We start from the raw sequence: 27,322 nt of genomic DNA on the forward strand, positions 1-27,322 counted from the left end.
CACCCGGCATGACCGAACTCCATACCTGCCTCTTTTGTTGGCATAAATCAAAATATTAATACTTAGTACAAAATAAAAGATACGACTGACTGAACCACACAGCAGCAAAAATGCAAGTTTGTAAAATTGTGTGCGTTCTCAGAAGTATTTTTTGTTTGCTGATGTTCTGATTTTGTTTGTTTTTTTGGCAGTGTTTTTTTTGTGAAAAATACAAACCCCAAAATATTTTTACAGCCACCTGGCAGGCAGCCATATTCAAAAAATCAGGACGAACTTAGAAAATAAATAGGAATTTTAAAAGCAGAAAGTCACCACACCCCAGAGCAGGCAGCTTATCAAAAGCCAAAACAACTCATCATAAAGTGGTTTGAGGACGCAACCTAATGAACCTTCATTTTACATTTCAGTGTACAGTCACAGAACTTTATAAAAACACCTTTGTCCCGAGTAAGTTCTGAGAAAATGTCCTTTTAAACTTGCCCACAATGTTTCTTTATTTAACTTTTAGTGCAGGATTGAGTTGTGAAGCAAACTCTGAAGTGAGTTTAATCTTTCCCAGTTTGTAAGACTTACAAAAGTCTAAACGATGTCCATTCTGGTATTCTATGTCAAGGCAACATTAGATTAAACCTGCAAATTCAATACTGCTGTACTCCATACGTACTTAATGCATTACACAAAGCTGTACATAGAATTGACAATATTCTTTTATGTAGGTATGCATTAGTTGGTGTGTTTCACATTATTTCTGGTCTATCTCTGGAGGTTTGGCTTTGGTTTTGCTGAGGTTTTCCTCTCCAGCCTCCATGGTGTACATCTCAGAACCCTCCTCACTGTCATTCTCCTCGGGCTCTGTAAGCAGCTCTTCATCCTTATATTCCGCAACATCAACTGTGGTTCCTAAGTGCTCTTTTAATTTGCCATGATGCTTAACATGATAACGCTGGTTCTGAAAAAATTTGATAATCGTGTGCTTGGGCAAATCCAGCTGGGCAGAAAGGGTCTGAATGGCCTCCTGGTCAGGATAGAGGCCCACGTCATGGATAAAACTCTGAAGGATGCCCAGCGCCTCCACGGAGATCTTAGTACGTGATCTGGGCTTTTTGGCACAGTTATCCTCAGCAGCTTGTTGCTGAGTGGTTTTGTCCTCTCTTGGGGGTGAACTGTCCTTCGCAGGCTGGGATTGTTGTCTTTGCACAGCCTAAATTATGGAAGAAACACAAAATTACTTTCTGACCCAATTAATGCTGTTAATTCTTTTTTGATAGGCACCTTGTTTTCTTCCTTTTAGTTGGATTTGATTTATTTTAATTGTAAAACAATCTTCTCAAGATTTGTTTACACTATAGGGCATGCAATACTTCAGGATAGTAATAATATAATATGGACAAGGTCAGTTGCAAAACACATTTCAAAAGTGATAGACTCTTTGGTGCTTCAGATATTTAATCAAGTTTGCTCACACTGATGTCATGGCAGTGAAACTTATCCTTGGGTCTTAGCTAAGTTTAATTTCCTTTCAGAAGCTGTAATTATCTCTGTATTGCACCCTAATCTAATCCTCTGCCCCATCTCTGTCTACATGTTATTTAAGAACAGCTCCATATGGTGTGGCCCATAGAATTGATTGTTCTTCCAAAAAATTCAGAATTAAGTTTGATTTATAAGCACATTTGTGACACATTTGCATGGTATTCTTTTTTCTTTCTTTGGCCTGTAGTTTCTCACCCATTGTCATGCTGAAATATGATGGTGATGCCAGCATTACAATCTTGAGTTTCAACTTTACAATCTCAGTTTGAAGAACTGGAGCTGAGACATTTGGCATTGCCATGGCCACAGGTGGAAATGAGTTATGTTGATCTGAAGTAGGAATATATAAATAGAACAGAATCTTCTCATTGGTTAAGACAAAAAAAGGTTTCTTACTGCCTTCTTTTTTTCCTGAAGGTATTGACTCATCACTGTTTAAGCCCCTTGGGAATCTGCTGCCTGTGGCAGTGACCTTGCGTGAACTTTGCCAGTAAGTGTTGGTGGACAATTAGCGAACAAAGCTCAGCCCAACCCTCTTTTCAAAAACATGCACAAATGCTCACTTCCAGCAGGAGTCACTGATAGCAACCAATATCAACTTGTATTTATAAAGCTCCTTTAAGGTAGTAAGATATCCCAATGCATTTCAGAGTTGTGTTATCGAACAAAATTTGACACTGAGTCACTTAAGATATTAATACAGGTGACCATCTAGCACAGGGCAGAAATCAATTCCAGGGCCCACCTTTAGGGAACCAAAAGCAGTTGTTTTTTAAATTAGTCTTCCATTTAAAGGCCATATCAGAGTATAGTGAGTAACTAGCAAAACAGGGCTAAGTACAAAGATGCTTCTATCAGAATTACTGTCAAATGGATTTGAGTATTCCTCGACAAGGTCAGTTTTGGTAAATTAACTGCTTTAATCATGTCTTTGCTGGTGGGAAACCTGCCGGTTTTGATCAAATTTTAGAAATGCATTTGCCTCAGCTTTAATACCATCATGCATTAAACGAGGCAATGTCACTGGCCTCATAGTCCACGCGCCCTGGTTTATGTTCTGGAGACACAGGTTCAAATCTCACCACAGCAGCTAGTGGAATTTAAATTTGATTAATAAATCTGGAATTGAAAGCTAGTCTCAGTAATGGTGATCATAAAGCTATCATCGATCCTGACAAAGATCCACCTGGTTCATTGGTGCCCTTTAAGCGAAGGGAATCTGCCCTCCTTACCAGGTTGTGCCTACTTGCGACACATTGCAACAATGTGGTTGACTCTTAACTTCCCTCTGAAATGTTCGGTCAAGGGCAATTAGGGATGGGCAACAAATGCTGGCCTTTCCAGTGATGTCCCATGAAAGAATAAAGGATGTTATACCCAAGCTAAGTGAGAGGTCTTCTGGCTGGGCAAATAGTGTCCTTTATGAAACTAGAGAGGTGGGAAGGTGACAAATTGTCCTCCAGCTTTGCCTTCCTTTGTGTGCTGAAGTAGCTACAATATTAATATAAAAACAAAAAAACTGCGGATGCTGGAAATCCAAAACAAAAACAGAATTACCTGGAAAAACTCAGCAGGTCTGGCAGCATCGGCGGAGAAGAAAAGAGTTGACGTTTCGAGTCCTCATGACCCTTCGACAGAACTTGAGTTCGAGTCCAGGAAAGAGCTGAAATATAAGCTGGTTTAAGGTGTGTGTGTGGGGGGCGGAGAGATAGAGAGACAGAGAGGTGGAGGGGGTTGGTGTGGTTGTGGCGACAAACAAGCAGTGATAGAAGCAGATCATCAAAAGATGTCAACAACAATAGTACAATAGAACACATAGGTGTTAAAGTTAAAGTTGGTGATATTATCTAAACGAATGTGCTAATTAAGAATGTCTCCTCTACATTGGAGAGACCAAACGTAAACTGGGCGACCGCTTTGCAGAACACCTGCGGTCTGTCCGCAAGAATGACCCAAACCTCCCTGTCGCTTGCCATTTTAACACTCCACCCTGCTCTCTTGCCCACATGTCTGTCCTTGGCTTGCTGCATTGTTCCAGTGAAGCCCAACGCAAACTGGAGGAACAACACCTCATCTTCCGACTAGGGACTTTACAGCCTTCCGGACTGAATATTGAATTCAACAACTTTAGGTCGTGAGTCCCCTCCCCCATCCCCACCCCCTTTCTGTTTCCCCCTTCTTTTTTTTCCCAATAAATTATAAAGATTTTCCTTTTCCCACCTATTTCCATTATATAAAATAAAAAAAAAAACCCACTAGAGCTATACCTTGAGTGCCCTACCATCCATTCTTAATTAGCACATTCGTTTAGATAATATCACCAACTTTAACTTTAACACCTATGTGTTCTATTGTACTATTGTTGTTGACATCTTTTGATGATCTGCTTCTATCACTGCTTGTTTGTCGCTACAACCACACCAACCCCCTCCACCTCTCTGTCTCTCTATCTCTCCGCCCCCCACACACACACCTTAAACCAGCTTATATTTCAGCTCTTTCCTGGACTCGAACTCAAGTTCTGTCGAAGGGTCATGAGGACTCGAAACGTCAACTCTTTTCTTCTCCGCCGATGCTGCCAGACCTGCTGAGTTTTTCCAGGTAATTCTGTTTTTGTTTTAGCTACAATATTGTTTATTCAGCATTCAACAGTAACATTGGCAGAAAGCCTGGCTCATCATATGGTGGCTAATAGCTGGAAAGTTCTACTCATGTGTGACCCATCATCAGGTGTGAGACACTTTAATCGAGATCTTCAATACAAGTCTCAGTGACGAAGGCTTGGTCAAAGGAGTAGGTTTTAAGGAGCGTCATAAGAGAGGTTAGGGAGGGAGAGATGAAATGAGGTTTAGGGAGGGAAGGCCAGAGCTGAGGGTCTAAGAAGACCAAAGGCATAGCCTCCAATTGTGGAGTGATTAAAATCAGGGATGCATGAGAGGCCAGAATTGGAAAAGCGCAGAGATCTCAAAGGGGTGCGGAGCAGAAGGAGGTGACAGACAAGGTGCAAGACTTTACACCCATTCCACTCAACGTTTGTGCAAAAGTCCATCCCAGATACAACCAGATAACGGCTGTTGTGATGAATACTATGAGAGAAAATAAAATCTTTGTTTTTGTAATTTATGCCTCTGTTTATAAAGCCCAGGATTCCGTATGCTTTACCCAATCTGCCCTGCCACTTTCAATGATTTGTGCACATATACCCCCAGGTTTCTCTGCTCCTGCATCCCTTTCAAATTGTACCCCTTATTTTATATCATCCCTCCCCGTTCTTCCTGCCAACACTTCACACATTTGTCTGCATTAAATTTCTCCTGCCATGCCCAGGATTTTGCAGCCCCATCGTGGCAGGACCCGCTGTGGGAGATCCGCCGACCCAGCGAAAAGTCCATTGACTTTTGGTGGGAGTGAATGATCCCGGCATTGGGTGGGGCCAGAAAACTATATCCCATGTGCCCGCCCATCCTTCCTGAAGTTTATCATTATCCCCCTTAGAGTTCACAATACTTCCTCAAGTCTTATGTCATCTGCAAATTTTGAGACAGTACCTGTACACCCAAGTCTATATCCTTTCTATAGGTCAAGAAAAGCAGTAGTCCCAGTATTGACCTTGGGAAACCACACTTGTCCCTTCCTACGGTCTGATATACAACTGTTCACCATGTTCTCTGTTTCCTGTCATTTAGCCAGCTTTGTATTCATGCTGCCCCAGTCCCTTTTATTCCACACCTCCTTTGCTGACAATCCTGTTCTAAGACACTTCATCAAATGCCTTTTGGAAGTTCGTATAGACAGCATCAACCACATAACCCTCATCAGCCCTCTTTGTTGCCTCGTCAGAAAACTGAATCAAGTTTAACATGATTTGCCTTTAACAAATCCACACAGGTTTTCCTTAATTAATCCACACTTGTCCAAGTGACTGCTAACTTTGCCCCAGATTATAATTTCTAAACGCCTTCCCCCAACCATGGTTATATTGACTGGCCTGTAACTTCTGGGTTTATCCTCACATCCTTTTATGAACAACATCTGCTCAGTACCATTTTCAACTCCTCAGATATTGAAGCAGTTTGTGTCCACATGTGGCAAGACATGGACAATATTAAGGCTTGGGCTGATAAGTAGCAAGTAACAGGTGTCAGGCAATGACCATCTCCAACAATAAAGAATCTAGCCATCTCTTCTTGATGTTTAATGGCATTACCATCACTGAATCCCCTACTATCAACATCCTGGGGCATTGCATTGACCAAAAATTGAACTGGACCAGCCATATACATACTGTGTTTAAGAGTAGATCAGAGGTTGGGAGTTCTGTGGTGAGTAACTCACCATCTGACTCCTCAAAACTTGTCCACGATCTACAAAGTGCAAGTCAGGAGTGTGAAGGAATACTTCCCACTCACCTGGATGAATGCAGCTCCCACAACACTCAAGAAGCTTGACACCATCCAGGACAAAGCAGTCCATTTGTTCGACACCCCATCCACCACCTTAAACATTCATTCCCTCCACCACAGACGCACAGTGGCAGCAGTGTGTACCGTCTACAAGAGGCACTGCAGCAACTCACCAAGGCTCCTTAGGCAGCACCTTCCAAACCCACGACCTCTATCACCCAGAAGGACAAGGGCAGCAGGTATATGGGAACATGACCAACTGCAAATTCCCCTCCAAGCCACTCACCATCCTGACTTGGAAATATATCACCGTTCCTTCACTGTCACTGGATCAAACCACTGGAGCTCACTCCTAACAGCACTGTGGGTGTACCTGCACCACATAGGCTGTAGTGGTTCAAGAAGGCAGCTCATCACCACCTTCTCAAGGGCAATTAGGCAGGGACAATAAATGCTGGCCTTGCCGACGATGCCCACATCCCATGAACAAAAACAAAAATAAACATAAAATTATTTTTTGCACCATTTTCCTGTTGTACCCATTTCTGCCTGCTGTCTGGCAAGTTGCCTTCTCATTTGTAATGAATGCTAAGACAAAAATTAAAGATCAGCAATGAGGTGTCTGTGACAGGGAAGCGTTATTGACTGTAGAACTGCTTTCTGTAGGGGGATGGAGAGCTAAGTGGGTTTAGAATGTGGCTGACAGATGGGTTCACTGCTTTACTTTAACTAAACCTTGTGAGAATCAGACCATCTCTCAGGCACATGGGCACTGGTCTTGGTGTCATTGCCAGATTGCATTCCTCCTCCTCTTCCTGTTTCTCCTGTTGCTCCTCCTCATCTTCAGCACTTGATTCCTCCTGTGGCTCCAGTCCTCATTGTGCTATGTTGTGCAGAGTGCAGCACACCTCTACCATTCTCGACGCCAGGCACCAACAGTTAAAGTTGCTGACTTGAGTCAGTGACTTAGACTCAAGGCTGTCTCAAGTCATTTTTGTGTTTTGGCTTGTGTCTTGACTTGACTTGGACATAATTGACTTGCCAACTTTCCTCAGTTTAAAAAAAAGGCATCTTTTTTAATCCTGGCACAATACAGTCAATTAATACTTGGGTGCAAACCATGGGGCAGAATCTTCTGCCTGTCGGGCTGGCCAGTCGGGCGTGGAGCCAATCACCACCTGCCATCAGCTGCGCGCCACCATTTTATGTGGGTGGGCCAATTAAGGCCCGTCCAGCGTGACCATGTCCGGTAGTGCTGAGCGCTCCGTGTGCGGCAGGTGGGGGTGGGGGGAGGCTGAGTCGAGAAATCTCCCGGAGGCAGGGAGCTGCCTCAGGGAGATTAAATTTAGTTTTAAAGTTTGAAAAAAAGGAAGATTAAAATTACTCAGACATGTCACCTAATGTCACAAGAGCTGGGACATGTTTATGAACTGTCAAAAAAAAAATTATTTAGTTAATAAAACTCATGAAACCTCATCCCGCCCATGGATGAGATTCCATGAAAAATTTGAAGGCCGTCTGGGCTCTTCGCCTGCCTACCAACCTTAAGTTTGGACGGGCAACATTGAGAATTAGCTTAATTAGTTTATTAATGGCCTTAACAGGCCTTTGACAGTTTGACGGGTGCGCAGCCGACTCTGGCGCACGCCCTTCGACCTGAAGATCTGAATGACGCGCAGTGATGTCGAGACACACACCCGATGTCACCGCGTGTCATTTTACGCGTTGGCGTGTGGGGGTCATCAAAATTCTCCCCATGATGTTTGTAATCCAGCACAGGTTTTGTTCTCCTTCTGTCTGATCTCATCCATTGTCACACTGATTGGCTGCTTTGGTGACTGGACTGCCAAATTTACAGCAGTGAATGACCGAGCAGCTTGTCAATCAAAGACAGTCTCAATACCAGATTTCCCATTCCCTCCTTTCTCACTGACCTCAGTGTGAGGTGTGGTCTGTTTGTGGTGTTAGTGAAATACCCAGAGGTAGAGGAAACAATTCTATCTCAGGAGTTGAATAAAGGGCTTTGGCCCACTTCCCAACAGTACTTGCTGCTTTTCCCAAAGACCACACACAAAAGCTTTCCATGGCCACCCCAACCTGACACTTCCAGGGCCACTCCCCATCCCTTCCACAAAAAGGGGCGGGGACAAGGGGGACAGAGAGGGGTGGGGATGGAGAGGGGTGGAGACAGGGGGGACAGAGAGGGGCGGGGACGGAGAGGGGCGGGGACGGAGAGGGGTGGGGACGGAGAGGGGCGGGGACGGAGAGGGGCGGGGACAGGGGTGACAGAGAGGGACGGGGACTGAGGGGACAGAGAGGGGCGGAGACGGAGAGGGGTGGGGACAGGGGGGACAGAGAGGGACCGGAGAGGGGGGACAGAGAGGGACGGGGACAGGGGGGACAGAAAGGGGTGGGGACAGAGGGGACAGAGAGGGACGGGGACGGAGAGGGGCGGGGACAGGGGGTCAGAGAGGGGCGGGGACGGGGGGAACGGAGATGGGCGGGGACGGGGGGTACAGAGAGAAGCAGGGACAGGGGGTACAGAGAGAGGCAGGGACAGGGGGCACAGAGGGGCGGGGATGGAGAGGGACGGGGACTGGGGGGACAGAGAGGGATGGGGACTTGGGGGACAGAGAGGGGCGGAGATGGAGAGGCACGGGGACTGGGGGGTCAGAGAGGGACGGGGACTGGGGGGACAGAGAGGGGCGGAGACGGAGAGGGGCGGGGACAGGGGGGTCAGAGAGGGGCGGGGACAGGGGAGACAGAGAGGGACGGGGACAGGGGAGACAGAGAGGGACGGGGACAGGGGAGACAGAGAGGGATGGGGACAGGGGAGACAGAAAGGGATGGGGACAGGGGAGACAGAGAGGGACGGGGACAGGGGAGACAGAGAGGGACGGGGACAGGGGAGACAGAGAGGGACGGGGACAGGAGGGACAGAGAGGGACGGAGACAGGGGAGACAGAGAGGGACGGGGACAGGAGGGACAGAGAGGGACGGGGACAGGGGAGACAGAGAGGGACGGAGACAGGGGAGACAGAAAGAGGCAGGGACGGGGGGAAGGAGAGGGAAGGGGGTGGAGGAGATGACAGGGGTGCGGAGAGGGACGGGAGGTGTGGGAGAGAGGGACTGTGCGAGGTGGAGATAGACTCTGAGGACCAATGACAATGTTTGTCTCCCTGGTCCAGTTGTCAGGGGTTCACCTTCCAGCTTGTTGCAAATGTCTATGATCACCTGAATAACACCCTGGGCCTTCTGAGGCACTGGTGTTTGGACATGTCGAGGAAGCTGAGCCTCTGCTTGTACACTTTATGTTGAGGCTATCGCTGCCTGCGAGTTGCACCTCTCTTCTCATCCCCTCTCTCCTGGGCAATGGCAGGTGGTTGAGAAGACGGCTGCTGTTGCTGTTCATATTATTCCTCGTCGGAGGTAGAAGGTAAAGCTACATGAGCAGTAGCCATATTGAATTGATTTGGTCAAATGGAAGTTGTAGGCCAAATGCACTAAACTCCAAAGTAATAGCGATGGCCTCCTAAGTAATGAAGCCACACTCTCAGAACAAGTCCTGTGAAAAAAATCCTTTCACTGAGGCAAGGAAGGCATGTGGTCCTGCCATTTTGCCTGCCATTTCTTCAACCCCCACCATCCCACCCCTCAACTGCCACTGTCCTCTCGCCTTGCTTTCACTGGCAAGTTCCAGGAAGTCCAGGAAGCTCATGTACTCAGAGTTAAAACCCCAGGTAAAATAACTGTTAAATGCCTCTTAACATATTTAAATTGGTAACTTGCCTTTCCTGAAGGGGTTTCATGCATACAGCCCAACGCAGTTAGAAGCAGAATGCAATGGGTTCCAGCCAGTCCCTCTCTGTAACCCCTGTTGTCAATTTCAGCCTATTTAACCATTCGCAAATCCACACTCTCTTATTGGTTAACATATCCCCCCCTATAAGTAAACACCACCTGGTGTAATATTGAGCTGTACAGAGAAACTTCCATATTTGATCCCTAGAATAACTTAGCTGAGCTGTGGAAGGACATATTTAATTGTTCTCCTCACCACTGCACAATGGAGTGGAAAATCAGCTAAAGTTCTCATTTGTAATCATATACATTAACTCCCAATTGAATATATAAATGTTAGTTATGAACAGCATTGAGCATGACAGCGACGTTCTCAATCTAAACAGTCTAAAGACTGAGCGCTTTAGCAAAGTACCCACAGGAGAACAAGACCCACCAGTCAGGATTTCAGGAGAAAATTACACAAAAGTCGGTGCCTTCATGTTCTTCATCAAAATAATGTGCTGGGATTTTTCCCATTCACCTGATAGGGCAAACAGGGCTTCTATTTAACATCTCAAGAATACAGTCATGTGTTGCCTAATATAATCCAAACAAGTGCAAATTATACTGCGCAACTAGACAGAACATCTTTGAGCTGCAGATCATAAAGAGAGAACTTCCATTTATATAGTGTTCTTCGTGATCTTGGGATGTCCCAAAGCGCTTCTAAGTCAATTAAGTATTTTTGAAGTATAGTCACTGTTGCAATGTAAGACAATGGGCAGAATTTTCTGTTCGGCATTCGGGGGCGGACACCGCATGCCAACGCGTAACATGACCCACGGTAATGTCGAGCGTGCATCCTGACATCATCGCGCGTCATTCTGATCTACCGTTTGGTGGACACACAGCCGACTCCGCTGCGCGCCCGCCAAACTGTCAAAGGCCTGTTAAGGCCATTAATAAAGTAATTAAAGCAAATGTCAGGGCTGCCCAACCAACCTTAAGGTTGGCGGGCAGGCGAAGAGCCCAGGCGGCCTTCGCATTTTTAATGATGCTTCATCCATCGACGGGATGAGATTTCATGAAGGCTTTATTAATTAAATAAAAACATTTATGAAAATTCATTGAAACGTACCAGCTCATGGGCCACTGTCACATGAGGGGACATGTCTGACTAATTTTATTTTTAAAATTTTTTTCATTTTTAACACTGAACTTCATCTCCCTGAGGCAGCTTCGTGCCTCAGGGAGATTGCTGTGCTCTTTTGCGTGCATGCACAAAAGAGCCCAATCCCCGACTCTCCCTCCTCCCCCTGCCCGCACGGGTAGCGCTGAGCGCTACCGGACGTGTGTCACACTGGACAGGCCTTAATTGGCCCACCCATGTAAAATGGTGGCACACAGCCAATCGCAGGCAGCAATCAGCTCAGCGCCCGCCAACGCCAGCTCCTGACCGGCCCGCCCAAAGGGGAAAAAATTTCTCCCCAATGTGTCAGCAATACAGAATACAATTCTAAAAAGGGTCCAAAGCAGAAGGACCTGAAATCATTGATGGTGACTGGCTAGCATAAGAAAGTGGTTAATAGGGCATATGGGACCCTTACTTTTATAAATAGAGGAATGTAGTGCAAAAGCAAAGAAGCTATGATGAACCTTTATAAATCTCTGGTTTGGTTTCAACTGGAGCATTGCGTCCAATTCTGGGCACCACTTTAGGAAGGAGGTGAAGGCTTTAGAAGGGGTGCAGAAAAGATTTGAGAGAATAGTTCCAGATATATGAGATATCAGTTATGTGGATAGACTAGAGAAGCTGTGCTCATTCTCCTTCAAGAAGAGAAAGTTGAAGGAGGTTTGATAGAGGCGTTCAAAACCATAATGAGTATGGACAGAATAGTTAGGGAGAAACTATTCCCATTGACAGAAGGGTCAAAAACTGGTGTGGTTTCCATGAGAACATTACACAAATCAGTTGATGCCTTCAGGGAAATGCTACATTCAGGAGAAGCAAACACAACAACAACAAAAAAGATTTGCTTTTATATAGCTCCTTTTATGACCTCAGGATTTCTTAATGCACTTCACAGCTAATACGTTACTTTTAAGTGTAGTCAAGTGGATGATCAGCCATGGTCGCATTGAATGGCAGAGCAGGCTTGATGGGCTGAATGGTCTGCTCCTGCTTCTTCATTCATAAGTCACTGTTGAAATTTGGAAGTGCAGCCAATTTGCACTAAGCAAGATCACAGCAAGATAACTGGCCAGATAACCTGTTCATCTGCTTTTTAGGGTTCTTGGTTTAAGGATAAATGTTGGCCAGCATAATGGGACAACTATTCTGCTCTTCTCCAGGAAACAGAAGACTGAGAAGTGATCTGATGGAGGTTCTCAAAATTCTGAAGGGATTCAATAGAGCAGAAGTAAAGAAGATGTTTCCACTTTTGGGGAGTGCAAAACCAGGGGCCACTAAATATAAGATAATCATTTGCTCAGAATTGTGAACACGTGGAATTTGCTACCATATGAATGGTTGAGGTAAATAGCATAGATATATTTAAGGAGATACTAGATAAGCCTATGAGGAAGAAAAGAATAAAATAACGTGTTGATAGGCTGAGATGTGTGGAGCATTTACATTGGAAGAGAACAGTTGGGCGGCATAGTCTGTTCCTGTGCTGAAAATGTTATCTAATTTTCCATTTATCTGAAGAAATCTTTTACATCTACCTAAGAGAAAAGATAAGGCCTTGGTATAGGGCTTTCAACTGTGTAGCATTCGCCAAATAGCACTGAAGTACAACCACTGTCTGTGCCAACTATACAAAACAGAAGTTACCCTCAGGAGAATTATACCAAAGACCAAGCCAGTGCCATATCCCAGAATCTTATACAACAACAGGCAAGGGTCTCTGAAAACCATGACCAAATCAGACTTTTGCATACCATTCCCAGACAAAGTCAAGCCCTTCAAGAGAACCATATCTGAGCAAGAGACAGCACCGTTCAGAGAACTGTAACACAGCAAGAGCCAGGTGGTAAGATTTGTTTTAAACAAGTTGTACTTTTTGTCAAGATTGATGACAAAATGTATAGTATCTTTTGTATTTTCAAAGAGTAATTGTCAATTCCCACTTTCTGCCACTCTTGACTTCAACACCATGACTAATGTTCACAGACTTTCATACTCAATACACATGCACCTTAAAACGGAAGATAGGCCTCAATCACTTAAGAACAAATGGTTGAGATTTAATAGCGTTTTATAATGTTAAATTGTTTTTTGGATGTTTAGTTTTATGTTCAGTTCTTTGGGTGCTATCAGCTGAGCTGTGAATATTGAACAGATCTGTGGTGTATGATTCTCTATTATATGTTCTATTCAATGTGGCCAAAACTAGCAAGCTACATCTATCATGTGCACCACAGAGGACACCCATGTGCTGTTGATGCATTTTTCTCAGTCTTATCCCGTTCTACCTGTCTGTCTTTCCCCATTTCTTTATTTCTTTTTTTTAAAATTCACACCCATGTAGTTATGGAATTTGCAACTATTGAAAGAGAGTAGGAGGTGATGATGGAGGCAAAGCTATTCCAGTGTTTGTTGCTGTTGAGGCAGCAGTCAAAAACTCAGGAAGCAATAGTTGAGAGTTTTCACCATTGCCACATATGGGGATAGCTGTTCTCTCTTGTTTTCCCTCACTTACCATTCAGCAACTGACAGAACATACGCAGGAACCTCAGGTAAAAAGGGGAGAGAGATTAGGATGTCTTGCATGAGCCATCCGCCCAAGTCAAGGCATTTGTTTGGCTTTTGTTTCGGGATTTTGGTTAAATTCAAATGAAAGCTAAAGGAGTTTCCTTTAAGGTGCTGCACTTTAAAATACATAGGGGCTTCGTAATCTACACTTACGATTGCAGCCAAATTTGCTGGAAGTTTTCCAATGAAACATGGCTTTTCTCAAACCCAGTGGTGACAGTAATGAAGCAAGCAACTTAAAAGAGACAAACGGACGTCTGCTACATCTTCAAGTAATCAACCAAATAAAGTGGGTGTTGGCAAATTAATAGAATAGCTCATATTTAAAACTTTAGGAATCATCGCAAGATTAGATTTATCCAAATTATAGAGAAAAGGTGTTTTATAATTGAAGACAAAGAATTCGTTCCTGATGCAGACTGTGCATGTTTTTGTTTCTTAAGCACAACTGTTACATTCAGGGTGATATTCTCTGTGCATTTTATTAGTACTTATGTCATGGGTGTGGTAATAATTAAGAAATTATTTATAAAGTATGGGAGACATCAAGGCAAATGATGGGTTGAAGACCCAGCAGCAGACATCAGATGCTAAATCCATTTGGTAAAAATGAAATGCAACTCTATAAATAATGTTTCAGGAGTTCACTGATTAAAAAAGATAAGAAAGAAAACAAAGAAGATAAAGGGGATAATGTTCTAAACACCACAATTAAAAGCAGCTGGGAGCCATGTGTGAAATATAGCAGTACATGCCTGCAGGGAAGGAAGTAAGATATTGAATGATTACGTTCAGTAAAGTTGTAATATGTACTGGTGTTATGATAGTGATCTGGATTACTTTTCACGGAAATTCATGGAATTTTAGATACAAAATAAGAAAAGATCAGGGGTTGCATTTTGATTTGCAGGTGGGACACTTCAGTCTGAGATGGTGATTTCAAAATGCTGAACTTTGAATTCTAAATTAGATTCAGGTGATATCTTGCTTTAAACATAGAAGGGGGAAGAATCTCAAAACACTTTCAATATGACTCCCATATAACACAACCTCATGTGTTCCTTGCCACATGTGTGGTCTGGTCGGTAGTGGTGGTTTATGATTGGTACAATTTGACTTTTACCAGTCACATGACTTAAACCACTTGACATTCATTTGTGGTTCAATTAGAATCTAAAAGACCCAATTGTGTTTAATTTGTTTTAATGAATCTCGTGTAAATGGAATATATTTCAACGAGGGATTGTTTCTGAATTAAGCCTTTGCTGTCATAATCCTGGTTAACTATGTTGTGATTGTCATTAGTAGACCTGAGTCTTTTACATCAGCTGCATTTCATGTAGATGTAGGTAATGTTTAATATGTTTCTTAGTTTAGGCAATGGCAGAGAATTTGTTAAAGCGGGGCATGTATTTGCATGCTCCGTGAGATCAACCTTTTCCCTCACTCATCAGCTTGAAAAATATTTGCAGTGCCAGCTGCCAGGGGTACAAGCTGAGAATGGCACCTGGGTTCTTGGTGAATGATGGGACCAACAGCCTATCTTCTTAACCAATGAGGTTTATGGGTACAGAAAGACACAGGAAGCACGGAGAAGGAAACAGGTACAGAAAGAGAAATTGAATTATGAGAGAGAGGGAAGGAAGCGAGAGAGAAAGCAAAAGAAAAAAATTATTAAAATATTTTAATTTTTTTTTAAATCTCCAACAACAAATTAATAGCTGTAGAAATGAGACTCCATGGTGTAAATTGTTTCTCTTCATAAATCTCATAATTTAAAAAAAGTAATTAGGTGATTAAATAATAAAACTAATTTCCTGTGATGAGTTTCATTGGTGATTAAAGTGAAAATGCATCAATTTCTTGATCTTCACAGAAGGTTGATGGTGAGCTGCCATTTTTGAGAGACTAACAATAGAAAGGAGGAAGATATCCAGCAACTTATGTTGATTCCCAATTCACAAAGTTTCTCTGCCTCACCACAAGTTGCGAGGTGGTTGACACATTAAATGTGAACTCGCTGTTTTTTTTGGGCAGAAAATTATGGCCCAACGTCTGTCTGTTTCCTATCTATTATCTAGTAAATGAAAATGAGTAAGAATATTTGATAATTAATATCGATGTGCTTCGTTCTGATCCCTCAAATTACTGAATTTTTACTGTGACCATCTGATAGAGACTGCTTACTACTGGTCAGATTGATTGACATCCTGATTTTAAGCTGCATTTGGAAGCTGTTTAGTTCTGTGGTTTGAGATGCAGACAATTTGTAAAGCTTTGAAATACTATCTGATCTTTTACTCTGCAAATTAATGACTGGTGTACACGATCCAATGGACAATCATTAATTCAAACGTGAGTGTGTGCATGCTAAATCCTGGCAGCCTCCCAACGGATTCCCGGGAGGAACTGACTCTCGTTTATGGCTGCTCCTTAGCATATGGAGAGAACCACCCCCACCCCTCGGCAGCAATGCCCACCCCCATAGCTACCGCACTGCCAGACGGTGTCACCTCCTCCCAAAATTGCCGGGCCTGCCTACTTGACCCTGGCTCATTGAAGGAAAGCTTATTTTGTCTTTGAGGGTGCCTCAGCATATAGGCGGCCTCTCCTTCGTCCTGCAGCCTCAGCAGTCGCTACCTCTAATGGTGGTGCAGCTAAGGCTGCCAAGCTGCCTGCCTTCTGGTTGGCTGGCAGCTCTGGTAGATGGGCCTCCCTCCCCAATTGAACAGCAGTTCCAGAAGTGGCCTCTTAATTGGCCACAGCCAGTAAAATGCTGCCCCAGGGTCCCGCCACCGTTGGCAGGGGATTGGCTGCTGCCTTCGGTCCTGGTAGCAGGACTTCTTCCCTGGTGATAAAATTCAGGTGTGTGTGTGTGTGTGTGTGTGTGTGTGTGTGTGTGTCCTTTTGCCTATCCATGTACACAAAGGCAGCTTTACTAACACAAACATTTCACCTTCATTTTGCGCTAAGGGAATGTGGTAGCTCGTCCCCACCCAGATATACACAACCCCTAGTTCAATGTTAATTAGAGTTATGTCTTGGCACGGGCGTGATTGCAATAATAGACAAGGTGAATACATGGAGGATATATAATGAAAAGATGCTGGATACAGAGGCATTCCGCCAGCAACAGTACCTGAATAACTATTAAACAAATTAGCTGGGTCTGACTTTGTCAGAGGTGTAGTGATCATAGAATGATACAGCACAGATGGAGATTTTGTGCTGTTAATCTTCATACTGAACTGATTATTGCCAATTTTCTATATGTTTGAGAATTAATATATATGAGATTATGAAATAAATTTGGAGAAAATGTTATTTTCATTCATTTTGTTTTATTGTAGCCTTTGTGACTGAAAATGTGAACGATTTATTGATGTTACCCATGTCTTATGAGCAGCATCTTTCGAAATCTTTTTGCTACCAGGATTTTCAAGATAGTGGATAATTCAAGTTAGATTTGCAAATACAGCAAGAATAATTTAATAACTTTCTAAGGAACTACTTTTGTGCCTAACTGTGACATTTTGACACTCCAAATATTAATAAATATTATCTCTTAACCTGCCAGTTTTAAGGCCTTTTATCAGACTGAAGGATAAGTTCTTCACTTCATTCTCTGCCTGAACTTCCTGATCTTAAAACACGTTTCTGTTCATTATTTTCAGCACAGTGACTTTGGTATTTCTGGGGGCTGAGGGAGATGCTAGAAAAGTAGTCCTAGTCCCCGCACCTGAATAAATTATGCAAATGAGCAGCCACTGATTAACAAAAAATTTACTGCACGAGTGGTGTGAATTTAATCGTTGTGCCTGAGCTAGCAAAGAAAATGATCAGTGCCTTCATTTGCATGACATTCTAGATCTCACCATTGCTGTATGTGGCCTTGTAGCATTGAAATATTTTGTTAATTTACAGCTGTGCTTTGCAGTGCGAGATCCTGCAGTTTTCGAGGAACAGAGCCATTGCATACGACATGGTTGCTTGCCTCCATATGGGACGGAGACAGCAGGTACCACAGCTGTATCTCTACTACCAGATTACCTTGAATAGGATTGTTTGTATCTATATCTGCTTTCTGCACAATCCATTTATTCCTGTCCCAGCTGATGCATTTATTATTTTGAAATCATTTTATAATGTTTTGTTTTTACTATTTCATTTACTACGTTCCAGTTTTCATTTTAATTGCCATCTTCTTCTACCAAATACAGGATAGCTCACCTTCAAGCATCCTCCTTCAGCCGGGAGTGTGGGTGAACGGGTCACGGACTCTCTTATGACTGCTGATCCCAGTGCCACTCCATGCTCAGCCGATCGGATGTGGGCTTGCTGCAGGGCGAGACAGACAAAGTCAAGTTTTCCCCTTGGGGTGACATACCTGGCTCTTCATGAGGCAACTCACCAGGTGGCCTGGCTGTGAACAAAACAAAACTCAGCCAAGTCAGCCTGGCAGAAGTGGGTCTCCCATCTAAACGTGCACTCATTCAAAGTAAGACCTTGAGGTGGTACACCAGCAAGGCTTTCATCTTCCATAGCCTCAATGTGCTAAGTGTGCTCTTTCAGTGCATACAGAGAGTGATAAGCCGACAATGTTTGTGATTTTCAAACATACAATGCATCAAATAAAAAAGATAAACATAGCCTGGAGCCACCTGAAGTGACTATCAGTGAGCAATAAGGTGATTCCCTGTAGGTTCAATTGATGATGAGTGGCAATGTCTGGTGAGACTTCCCACTCTTTCACCCACATTTTCTGCTGCTAAAGATACCTGTCCCACCTCATCTGCTAATGATACCCCTCCTAATTCACCTCTTGCTAAAGACACCCCTCTCACCTCAGCTCCTGCTAACAATACCTCTCCTGTCACATCTCCTGCTAAAGATACCCTTCCCAATGTACCTCCTGCTAAAGATACCCCTCCCATCACACCTCCTGCTAAAGATACCCCTCCCATCACACCTCCTGCTAAAGGTATCTCCCATCAAACCCCTTTTCCAATCAGCAGGTTAGGGTACCCAAAGATATTCCTCAATGACAATTTTCTGGCAGCCAATGATCCTCAGTCATCATTTGCATGTTCAAGTTAGCAGTCAGACTGTTGCCTGTTTAAACTTGTCTGGGTTAATTCTGCTTAATGACTGAAAATGGTAATTGTCACCTAAATGGAGCAAGTGAGTCACAGCACTGACAGCCACCACAAATCTACTAGGTTCCCATCTTCCACAAACTATTCCATTCCACTGCTCAATGGAATCTGGTGTGTAACCATTTGTAAATGCTAATTTATTTAATCAAAGCAGACATTTAAAGTTGCATATCTTTTTTTCTAGGCCTTTCAGTAATGACTGATGCTGTGGATGGCATACTCATAATGTTCACATTTATGTCCAACCTCAGCAATGTCAATAACGGGAGTGGGGAGTGAGGTTTAAGGACAGGGGAAGTTGGAGTGAATCACCTCAGACTACAGCTCTTAGCAACCATTTTCAAAGCAGCACTGATAGGGTCTGAGAACAATTGTTCAGCCACTTGCCCTCTTGACTAATGATGGCACATGGATCAGAGAAGCCCAAGGAGAGAATGGAAATATGTTTCATGCCACTATGTGAAGTTGTCTCCCTTGCAATATTTGAGAGACCAGGTGAGCCCTTCAGTCCACTTGCACAATAAGTAGTTTGATGGAGACAGACATTTGGAACACTCATGCTCTAAAATCAAAGAGAAGGCTTTTCAGTCAGGACCTTGACCTTGATGGTTCAGTGCACAACCACTCCTCCCCTCTGCCCTGCCCATGACATAATCTTAGGGGGAAGGGCATAATTTTCTTTCTCTGTCTCTCTCTCTCTCTCTCTGTCTCCCTTTCTAGTTCTGCCACTCTGTCGTACAACCAGGCGAGTTGCTCTTAAGCAAGTAATAACAGGAAAACTAGACCAGCTATGCCTGGCTTAGAAAAATGATTTGACATTTAGTGAGTTAGTAATTTGGGTCTTTATAATTTTTCCACACCTGAGAAGTGAAGGAAATTGACTATCCCATTGTGAAACTGTACACTGTCCATTGAAATAGTTATGAAAAATAAACCTCCATTATGAAGCAAGTTCAGGCTTCTTGAAGGTTTAATAAAATTAACTTGATCACTGACTAGTTTTGCCAAGTAAATGTTTAGGTTGATGCAAATTCATGCTAAATCAGGCAATCAATCATTCATCTTTTGACCATTCATTTACAAGTTTGGCTTCAGTGTGTTAAGTCTTATTACCAAAATTACATTATAAACAAACTGCGGACTTCCATCACATGTAGGATGTAAGATGTTATGTCAGGTCGATCAGGTCCACCCAACGTCAGTGTAGGCCACTGAAGCTGCCTATGAGAAATTCAACATGAGCTCCTGCCAGGAAAAATTACCTGTGAGGCCTTCCAGTAAGCCCTCCAGTCCAAGCTCGCTACTCTTCCTGAAGCCGGAACATCTGATAGGACCTTCTGGAATGGCCTCAAGACTGGTGTCCTTTCAGCCTGTGTTGGAACATTAGACTCCACCAGTCGTCACCACTGAGACTGGTTCAATGACAATAACACCGCAATTGAAAATGTGCTAAATCCTGTGGCAAAGTGACCCCAGAAACAGATCCTTAAAAGCCTCCTACTGATACTCCAAGGCTGAAGTTCAGAGTGATCTGAGAGATCAAGAATAACTGGTGGCAAGTGAAAGCCAGGAAGACCCAGCCGGATGCTGAGAAACATGAATTAAGAAGATTGTACTAGGCCATGAAAGACATTTATGGTCTATGCCCATTCGGCCCCACACCAATCCTAGCAGCTGACTGATCCACCCTGCTCACAGACAACAACTCCATTAGGACCAGGTGGGGAGCACTTCAAGATTCTTTTCAACTGTGAGAATGGCCTTGGACACCTTTCTTGACTTTGTACCCCAGCTCCCAGCGGACAAGTCCCTCTGTCCCAGGACAAAATTCACAAAGCCATTGCACAAGCCAGAAACAGCAAGGCTGCTGGCCTGGATGATATCCCAGCTGAGCTGTATAAGTTTGGCAGGGATCCAGTTGCGTAGAACCTATAATTACTTTTTCAGCAAATCTGGCATAGCGAGGCTCCCAGGAGACCTAGGGGATACCAATCTTCTAGAAAGGAAGCAGGGTTGAATGTGACAACTACCAAGGCATATTTCTACTCTCCAACTCAGGCAAGATCCTTGCCAGAGTGCTACTGGACTGCCTACTTCCACTTGTAGAAGCTGTTCTGCCAGAATCTGTGTGGTTTCAGGGCATCACAAAGCATAACTGATCCAATTTTTACCATTCGGTCCATCCAAGATAAATGCACAGGAAAAATCAAGCTCTCTATATGTTCTTCATTGATTTGACGAAGGTCTTCAACTCAGTCAACCAGGAAGCTCTCTGGAAGGTCCTGTGCCACATTCGCTGACTGTGGAAATACATTGAGGTTGTGCAGCTTCTCCTTGATGAAATGACTGCCACTGTTCCCTGTAACGGACTGGAGTCTGTCATCTTTCCCATCAGAACTGACGTCAAGCAAGGATGTGCGCTTGCACCCACCCTTTTCTCTATCTTCCTAGTGGCCATCCCGAGAATGGCCAACAACTCCCTCTCACATAGAATCAAATAGAGTGTAAGTTCAACAGGAAGCTTTTCAAGCTCCAGAGGCTGCAAGTGAAGACCAAAGCCTCACTCATGACCATAACAGACCCTCCAGTATGTGGATGACTATGTTATCCTGGTGTAGACAGAAGATGACCTACAGGCCACCCTTGACCTGTTTGAAGAAATGTATCGAGCCCTAAGGGTGCATCTGAATGCTAATAAAGCAAAGGTCCTCCTCCAGCCGAAACCAGGGCTCACACCAAATGCCCCCAGCAATCACAGTTGTGAGTCACCATGTGGAGGCAGTCAACCACATCTGCTATCTCAGTAGGCAGCCACGCGTCCCAGTCAGAGATCATAGACTTGGAATTCTTGCAAAGGATCCAGTGTGCAAGTTCATCCTTTGGGAGGCTACTCAGATGAGTCTTCACTAACCATCATCTGCAGATGGATACAAAGGGTGCAGTCTACAAGGTAGTCGTCCTCCCGACAGTCCTCTATGGCTGTGAAACCTGGATGACACATCCCTAACACTTGAGAGAGCACCAGACGCACCATCAGCGTGCACAGAAGATTCTATACATCTCCTGGATGGATTGCCATATGAGCAGGAGCATCCTCCAGGAAACTGGTGGCCTGAGCATAGCAGCAACCATTCTCATGCAGCGACTGCATTGGACAAGCCACTGCATCAGAATGCCAAGCAGTCACCTTCTGAAGTGCACGGTCTACTCCCCGTGTGCAACTGGTCAAAGATCACAGGGCAGCTGGCGGAAATGTTTCAAAGATACCCTGAAAGCCTACTTGAAGAATATTGGCTTTGACCTCCAAAGCTGAGCAGAGGGTGCACTGGGTAACCCAGAGTGGCAAACTCTGCTTCAACAAGGAGTAGTGGTTTTGAAGCAGGGCGGATGACAAAGGCCAAAGATATGACAGCAAGAAGAAAGCTCATGAAGGTGTGCAACGCCTCAATTAACCATGGTCTGACCAGCTGAATAACTAATGACTGACTGCTGATGTGGAATGTGGGTTTTGGATTTTTTTTTATTTTATGCTCTCTCTCTCTTAGACTTTTATTATCCTTTTCCACCTCCTTTACCTTGCACTGACTTCACCCCTGTCTCTTATAGCCTTTCTCTCTCTCTACTCTAGGACTCTGTGGCAAGTGTCCTCTCTCCAAGGGACTGCCATAGATAGGATGGGTGATGTGAAGGCCCATTGGCTGAGCCACAGCTTGTAATTAGCATCAGTGCAACATGTCATTAACAGCACAGGGACAAACATGAGTCTGATAATAAAATCCGAGGTTTTACACTTGTGAACATAGAAACATAAGGCGGAATTTTACAGCAGCAGGATTGTATGGTTCCATCAAATTCAACTGAGTTTAGAATGGCTTGCCACATTTTAAAATTCCAGCCATTTATTTATTTATTTCCTTCTTAAATATATTCAGTGACTTGGCCTCCATAGCTTCCTGTGGTAGAGAATTCCATAGTCTCGCCACCCTCTGAGTGAAGAAGTTTCTGCTCATCTCAGACCTAAATGGTCCACATCGTATCATGAGATTGTGACCCCAGCCAGAGGAAATATCCAGCCTGTCCATCCCTATCAGAATTTTATATGAGATCTCCTGTCATTCTTCTAAACGCCAATGAATACAGGCCTAGTCGGCCCAATCTCTCCTCATACGACAATCCTGCCATCCCAGGAATCAGTCTGGTAGTTTTAATGAAAGGCATATTTATTTTTCAAAACTTGAAAAGTTTGCCATTAGTTATTTGGCTCTGCGGGCTCATTTTATGGATAGTTTATATGGAGTGTGCAGTGTCAGTAGACCTGGTGTATTATGGTGTACAGTAGTGATGCACATGCCCAGCTGAACCAGTTTAATGCACAGGGTCATTCGTGACTGTTACCTGTGACAGGAATAAGTTTTCAACACAAAGCATGGCATAATAAAACCATCAATGAAACAGATTGTCTTGTGGTTCTACAAATAATCCTACATTTTCAATACTTTAGTGTTATTACGGGTAGGTTGCACTGCAAGCAATAATTTCTAGGCTTAAATATTTTTAAAAAATTGACTTTAATGTAATATTCTGTATTGTGAAATCATTAACCATCTTGAATTTTAAAAATTCCAGTTAATGTATGTTCTAGTGTCCCATGAGCGAGCAAGAGATGGAATTTCTGCAACAAGTTTGCATATCATACTTTGACATATCATTAACAAAGCCTGTATTTGTTAATATGTACAAATGTTAATCTAATATTGCAGAAGTCAAGGTGTTAGCTTTGGCTTAGAGACAGTAGCGCTCTCGCTGCTGAATCATGAGGTTGTGGGTTCAAGCCTCATTCCATAGGCATGAGAACATAATCAAGGCTGATGCATCAGTACAGTAGAGAGACCGGTCTTTCAGATGACATGTCAAACTGAGTTCAGGCCTGCCCTCTCAGCTGGTAAAAGATATGGTTGCACTATCTGAAAAAGAGCTGGAAGGAGTACCGATCAATGTTCATCCCTCAACCAATATCATTAAAACAGATTAAGTAGTAGTTTATCACATTTCTGTTTGTGGCACTTTTCTGAATGCAGATTAATTGTTAAGTTCCCTACAATCGTATCGTAGAATTATAGAATGATACAGCACAGAAGGAAGTCATTCAGCCATTGTACCTGTGTTGGCTCTGAGCTATCCACCTAGCCTCACTATCTCATTCTGTTCTCCATAGCCTTGTAAATCTTTTCCCTTCAACTATTTTCCCAATTCGCTTTTGAAACTTATTATTGAAGTTGTTTCTACCACCCTTTCAGATAGTACGTTCCAGATCATAACTTGCTGTGTAAAAAAAAAGTTTTCTCATGTCTCCTCTGATTCTTTTGCCAATCACATTAAATCTGTTTAACTTTATTTACTGAAACTTCTGCCACTGGAAACAGTTTCTCCTTATTTACTCCATCAAAACCTTCAAGATTATGAACAGTTCTATTACATTTCCTCTTAACCTTCTCTAAGCCCAGCTTTTCCAGCCTCTCCACATCCCTGGTACAGTCCAGTAAATTTCATCTCCTAAACCTTGTCATCCTTCCTAAAGGATGTTGTTCATAATTGCACACAATACTCCGGCTTAGGCCTAACCAAGGTTTTATAAACAGGCAATTGCTGGAAATTTGAAATCAAAACAAAAAATACTGGAAGTACAGGCCAGGTGGAATCTGTGGAGAGAGAAGCAGTCAACCTTTCAGGTCGATGACCTTTCATCAAAACTGGCAAAAATTGGAGATGGAATAAGTTTTAAGCAAGTACAGAGATAGGGAAAGGGGGGAGGGGAGGAAAGAACATAGGGGAAGGTCTGTGACTGGGTGGAATGCAGAAGTGACTAAACACCAAAAGGGACGATTGATACAAGGCAACACAAGGTGAAGATGGAAGGAAAAAAGAGACACAAGATGGGTCTAGATGAGCTGTCATTAGCAATAGCAGAATCAGTACAAGTACCAGCTGACTGATAAAAATCTGAAGTTGTTGAGCTTAACGTTGAGTATGGAAGGCTGTAAAATGCCTAATTGAAAGATGAGGTTCTGTTCCTTGAGCTTACATTGAAGTTCATTGGAATACAATAGGAGGACAAAGAGGTCAGTGTATGGATGGGGCATAAAATTAAAAAGGCACGTGAAGCTCACGGTCACATTTGTGGATGGAATGGAGGTGAAAGACATATGAGTAAATCACTGTTCCACCTGGAAAAAGGGTTTGGGCCCTAGACAGTGGGAGGAGAGGAGGTGAAAGAGGAAACCTCTCTCCTCCTGTGCCTGCACATGAAGGTGCTGTAAGAAGGGGAATGAATATTAAGCATGAGTGAAGAGTGGAACATGGTGCTGTCAAGAGAATGCTCCCTACAGAATGCTGAAAAAGGCATGGAGGGGAAGATGTCTTTGGTGGTGGCATTGAACTGAATGTGGTGGAAATGCTGGGGGATGATCCATTGAATGTGAGGCTGACAGAGTGGAGGTTGAAGGCAATGAGGCACTGTTGTCATCCTGGAGGGGGTGGGATTGGGGGGAGGAGGAGGTGAATTTCTCAGTTGGGTTAAAAGGAAAACATATAGGAAGTACTGGAAGGTGGTATTGACAGAAAAGATGCAGCAGGGTTGAAGAACAAAGGGAATGGAATAGAGGCCTAATACAATGCAGAGTTGGAGCAAGTGAAGAAAAGGTAGCTCTGGGAGTCAATGGGCTTATAGTAGAAATTAGTTGCTAGCTTATTCCTAGAAATGGCAATGGAGAAGTCGAAGAAGCAAGGAAGAAGTTGGAGATGAACCAAATGAAGGTGAGGGAAAGGTGGAAATTAGAAGCAAAATTGATGAAATTTCCATTTTCAGGGTGAGAGCATGGAACAGCACCAATCCAGTCATCAATGATGGAAAAAAGGTGAAAAAGGAGACATCTGTAGGACTAGAACAAAGAATGTTCCATGTTTCCCACAGGGCCAATAAGGGTATCCATAGCAATACCTTTAGTTTGGAGGAAGTGAGTAGAGTCAAAAGAGAAGCTGTTCAATGTGAGAACAAGTTCAGCCAGGCAGAGGAGCGTGGTGAATAGTGGTTGTTCCTGTTCAAGGAAGAAGTGGAGGTCTCACAGGCCAGCCTGGTGGATGATGGCAGTGTAGAGAGATTGGACATCCCTGGTGGAAAGGGGGCAGTTAAGCTTAGGGAACAAGAACCTGTTAAAGAGCTGAACGGCATCAGAAAGTCATGGATGTAGGTCGGAAGAGACTTGATAAGGCAAAAAAAAGAGTTGAAGTAGAAGATCTGAGTTCTGTGGGGCAAGAACAGGCTGAAAATGTGGGCAGTCCTATTTGTGGATCTTGGAAGGGTGATAGAAGCAGTATGTGTTGGGCTGAGAAATAGGGGAGGTGATAGAAGCAGGATGTGCAGGGCTGGGAAATAATGAGGCTGAAGGCTGTGAAAAGAGACCACCCGAGGAGATGAAGTCAGTGATGATCTGGGAAACGATAGCTTGATGTTTAATGGTGTGGTCCTGGCCCACAGGGAGGCAAGACAATGTGTCAGAGTTGGTATTTAATCTCTGCAATAACATAGGATCATAAGAACACAAGAAATAGAAGCAGGTGTACGCCAGTCAGCACCTCGGGCCTGCTCCGCCATTCAATAAGATCATGGCTGATTTAACTGTAACCTTAATTCCACTTTCCTGCCCACTCCCCACAACCTTTGACTCATTTATAGATTGAAAATCTATCTCACTTAAACCTTAAATATATTCAATGGCCCAGCGTTCACTGCTCTCTGGGGTAGTGAATTCCAAATGTTAAAGACTCTCTGAAAGAAGAAATTCCTCCTCATCTCTGTCTTAAATGGAAGATCCTTTATTTAGAAACTGTGACCCCCCCCACCTCCCAGTTCAAGATTCCCACCAATGAGAAAAATCCTCTCATACTTATTCTGTGCTCCCCCTCAGAATCTTATAGGTTTCAATAAAATGACCTCTCATTCTTCTAAACTCCAATGAGTATAGGTTGAACCTCTTCAACATTTCCTCAGAAGATAACTTCTTCATCCTAGGAATAAACCTAGTGAACAGTCTACGAGCTGCCTTCAATACAAGTAATCCTTAAATACAGAGGCCTCAGGGAGGTCTGGTAGTGCAGTGGTAGCACCCTGGCTCTCAGCCAAAAGCTCCAGGTTCAAGTCCCACTCCAGGATTTGATGGCCAATGAAGGGGTGTTCATAATGTGGCTTAACAGGTTGAATATCAATGTAAATCCTTCCAATATAGGCCAATGGCAGGTGGAAAGAGTGGGAGAGATTTCTGGTCAGCCATGTGATGGAAAGAGTCAGAGCATCTACTATCACTATCCATAGCTCCAGGATTACAACATGCATGTAAGAGCGTATGTTGCCACAGCAACTCGGACTCCTTGAGGGTGGACATTTGGCTGAATGTCCAATGTGGATCACATTTGTGCCAACTAGCATGGGGTTTGATCATCGTTCCAGCTGAGGTGAATTTGGGACCTGCCTCTTTGCCCTGCCCTGGCGGAGGTCGTGATGCCATGGGTTGGACCTGCCTTTAGGGAGAGAACTGAAGAAGAAGAAACTGTGTACAGTGCTCCTGGTGTGGTCTCACAAATTTTGTGTACAATGTAACAATGCTTCCCTGCTTTTAGACTCCATTTTCCCTTTC

General features: G+C 43.7%; 1 protein-coding gene across 1 annotated transcript in view; it reads right to left on the minus strand.

Annotated features, from left to right (window-relative positions):
• Positions 1-405: 405 nt before the first annotated feature.
• The window catches only part of satb2 (SATB homeobox 2), a 191,077-nt gene continuing 164,160 nt past the window's right edge, over positions 406-27,322 (minus strand). The window contains exons 12-13 of the mRNA XM_041201166.1: positions 17,707-17,814; positions 406-1,201 (exon numbers count right to left, since the gene is read on the minus strand). Coding sequence (XP_041057100.1) covers positions 743-1,201; positions 17,707-17,814 — 567 coding nt within the window. The 3' untranslated portion in view covers positions 406-742. The remainder of the gene's footprint in view (positions 1,202-17,706; positions 17,815-27,322) is intronic.

This window comes from Carcharodon carcharias, chromosome 12, assembly GCF_017639515.1.
Source record: "Carcharodon carcharias isolate sCarCar2 chromosome 12, sCarCar2.pri, whole genome shotgun sequence".
Classification (NCBI taxonomy): Eukaryota; Metazoa; Chordata; class Chondrichthyes; order Lamniformes; family Lamnidae; genus Carcharodon; species Carcharodon carcharias.